At 33.6% G+C, this 2500-nt stretch overlaps 1 protein-coding gene across 2 annotated transcripts in view; it reads right to left on the bottom strand.

Moving 5' to 3' along the window:
* LOC144976341 (hemocyte protein-glutamine gamma-glutamyltransferase-like) overlaps window positions 1-2500 on the bottom strand; it is a 66351-nt gene that overhangs the window by 10083 nt on the left and 53768 nt on the right. For both annotated transcript variants that reach the window (XM_078920576.1, XM_078920577.1), the window contains one exon: window positions 705-808. In XM_078920576.1, the coding sequence (XP_078776702.1) occupies window positions 705-808 (104 nt within the window). The remainder of the gene's footprint in view (window positions 1-704; window positions 809-2500) is intronic.

Raw genomic sequence — 2500 nt, 5'->3', positions numbered from 1 at the left:
GTGTTAATTTATCTTCCGTAGTACAATATGGATTGGATTGGATTGGATTGTGCTACAGATCCATAGCTAACACCATTCTACACCACATGAACACAAATGTTATGTTTATCTTCAGTTCTGATAGAGAAAAAACAAGTTCTGGATTTATTTAGAAATGTGACCCGGCGTCTCAAATGGTTTTATATCGAGATGGGCCAGGTGGTCAAAAGTCAAATTGAGATTAAACAGATCAAAAAGTATGAATTCTTGGTTTGTTATCACTCTAACATATTGTATTTAATCTAGTTAATTTAGTTTGATATTTTGGATGTAAATTCCATTTTCAGCATTTTTATCAACCCGACATTATACCGCGTTGAGAGGGTAGGTTACAAATATGCCCTCTCTTTGTTGTTCCCTCCCATAGGTCTGCCATGAAATCATCTACGTGTTCATTCAACCGTGAAAAGTTCAATTTACAAATCGTTGAAAAGTAACCACGTCTCCGTGCCAGAGCATTATCGTATTACTGAGTTAATTCCACAAATAGTTATCAAAATTACAATTAGACGTCATCAAATTGTTTAATGGTGAATTTTAACCAAACACGCAATCAACCCCCACCCATTGACCCAAGCACCCACCATTAGACGTCATCAAACTGTTTAATGGTGAATTTTAGCCAAACACGCAATCAACCCCCACCCATTGACCCAAGCACCCACCATCAGACGTCTCCTGGGGTGTCGCGTCCACAGCCTGCCACCCACCGAATCCCTGGGGAAGATCAGGTCTTGACATCCAAACTTCATTCCACACGTGGAAATTCCTGGGTACAAAAATAGACAACATTATGTATGAAGTCATTGGAGTTTTCTTGTCGTCTGTCTCAAAGTATAGGACGAGGCAGTTTATGTATCTTGTCACGATTATATAAGGTATTACTGTGGCTCTTAGAGTGAGATTTATATATATATATATATAATATATATATATATATATATATATATATATATATATATATATATATATATAGATAGATAGATAGATAGATAAATAGATAGATAGATACGTTACACCTTTTGATTTCTGACCAGCTGTTGATATCAGTAAAAAGTATATGCAATCATGTCTATTGTTATCGAATGATCGCTAGTTTTGATGCAAAGACCAACGTGGACACCAGGACGCTGCGTCACATTGTTTTTGCCACAAGTCTGGAAGTTTTAGAGGAACTTATCATTTTTGTGTGTTCATAAAAACGTAATTTTAATTCATCATCTACTTACACAAATCTATGAGTATGGCGTTTCTCAGTAAATTTCATTTTAAAAAAAGACTTTTGAATTTAATGGGTAAGTAAAAATTACATTATTACAAAATTTAATCATAACAGAACTTTTTAATCGCATTAGGGATGCAAAATATTTATAACAAAAAAATGGAAAATAAACAAAAAGGATAAAAGCAAAAATGGACTTTTGTGAAGGTTTTATTCCTTGTGTAGGTTTTAAATGAAACACGTCCTTGTTACAACCATGGTCTGTTCACGATTTAGGTCTAAAGCTGTAATGTAGCTACTCCAACCAATTTCTCTAAGACTTTGGATGACATCACCAACATGATAGGGCAATTAGTTCAAAAGTTTTACAACTTTGAACTTTGGACTTTTTTGATCGTATTTCAAATGGGCCAATAAACCCATTTCCAAATCCTGCTGACAGCTAAAGATTAGAATCCCAACCAACTCATTTTTTTGAACTTACACTACACAACACTGACAAATCATGAAATTGTTTTCAAGACTGTGACTGAATAAAAACGGTAGAAAGGACTGAATTATAAAATGCTCTAACAATTGACTTTGTACAATATTTTAATATGACATAAATATACAAAATTTGTTATTAATATTTCTGTACAAAAATGCATATCATAATCAACGTGATGCATTTTTGTACAGAAATATGAATAATAAATTTTGTATTTGGAGCGCTTGGCTTGTAGTTGGTTTGTTTTACAAATAACTTCTCCACCGGTGACGTCCAATCAAGGGACGCTACTCTTCCGCTAATCTCATTCCCTATTGCAAAAATACCAATTTTTAGAAATCGTAAAACAATTTAAATAAAGTCGAGTTCATATGACGAAACGAATTTGGAGCGTTCGGTGGTCAACAAGATGAAATACACCAAACAGTGGATCCGACCAAAAATGGGACACAAAACAAAAGAGACGACAGACTTTCATTTGACACAATTTTCAAAGCTTAAAAAAACAGGTTTTCCTTTCTTGGATTTCATTTTTTTTTAATGATATTTTAGAACTTAACTCCCGCAAACAATTTAAAGTTATACCAAAAGAAAGATCTTTATTTCGCCGTTATTTTGGTAACAGTTGTGAATAAATCCAATCATTGGTGTAGTTCAGCATTCGTGGAGAGTAACAAAGGGAAATAATTTGGCCATCAAAATACAGTAAATTCTAATTATGGTGTTTAAGGCGAATCCATTTATCCATT

Source organism: Berghia stephanieae, chromosome 7 (genome assembly GCF_034508935.2).
Source record: "Berghia stephanieae isolate SIO BIC M18660-M18661 chromosome 7, UCSD_Bste_1.3, whole genome shotgun sequence".
In the NCBI taxonomy this organism is placed as follows: Eukaryota; Metazoa; Mollusca; class Gastropoda; order Nudibranchia; family Aeolidiidae; genus Berghia; species Berghia stephanieae.
Note: the sequence above shows the minus strand (reverse complement) of the source record. Positions and strands in the feature narration are given on the sequence as shown.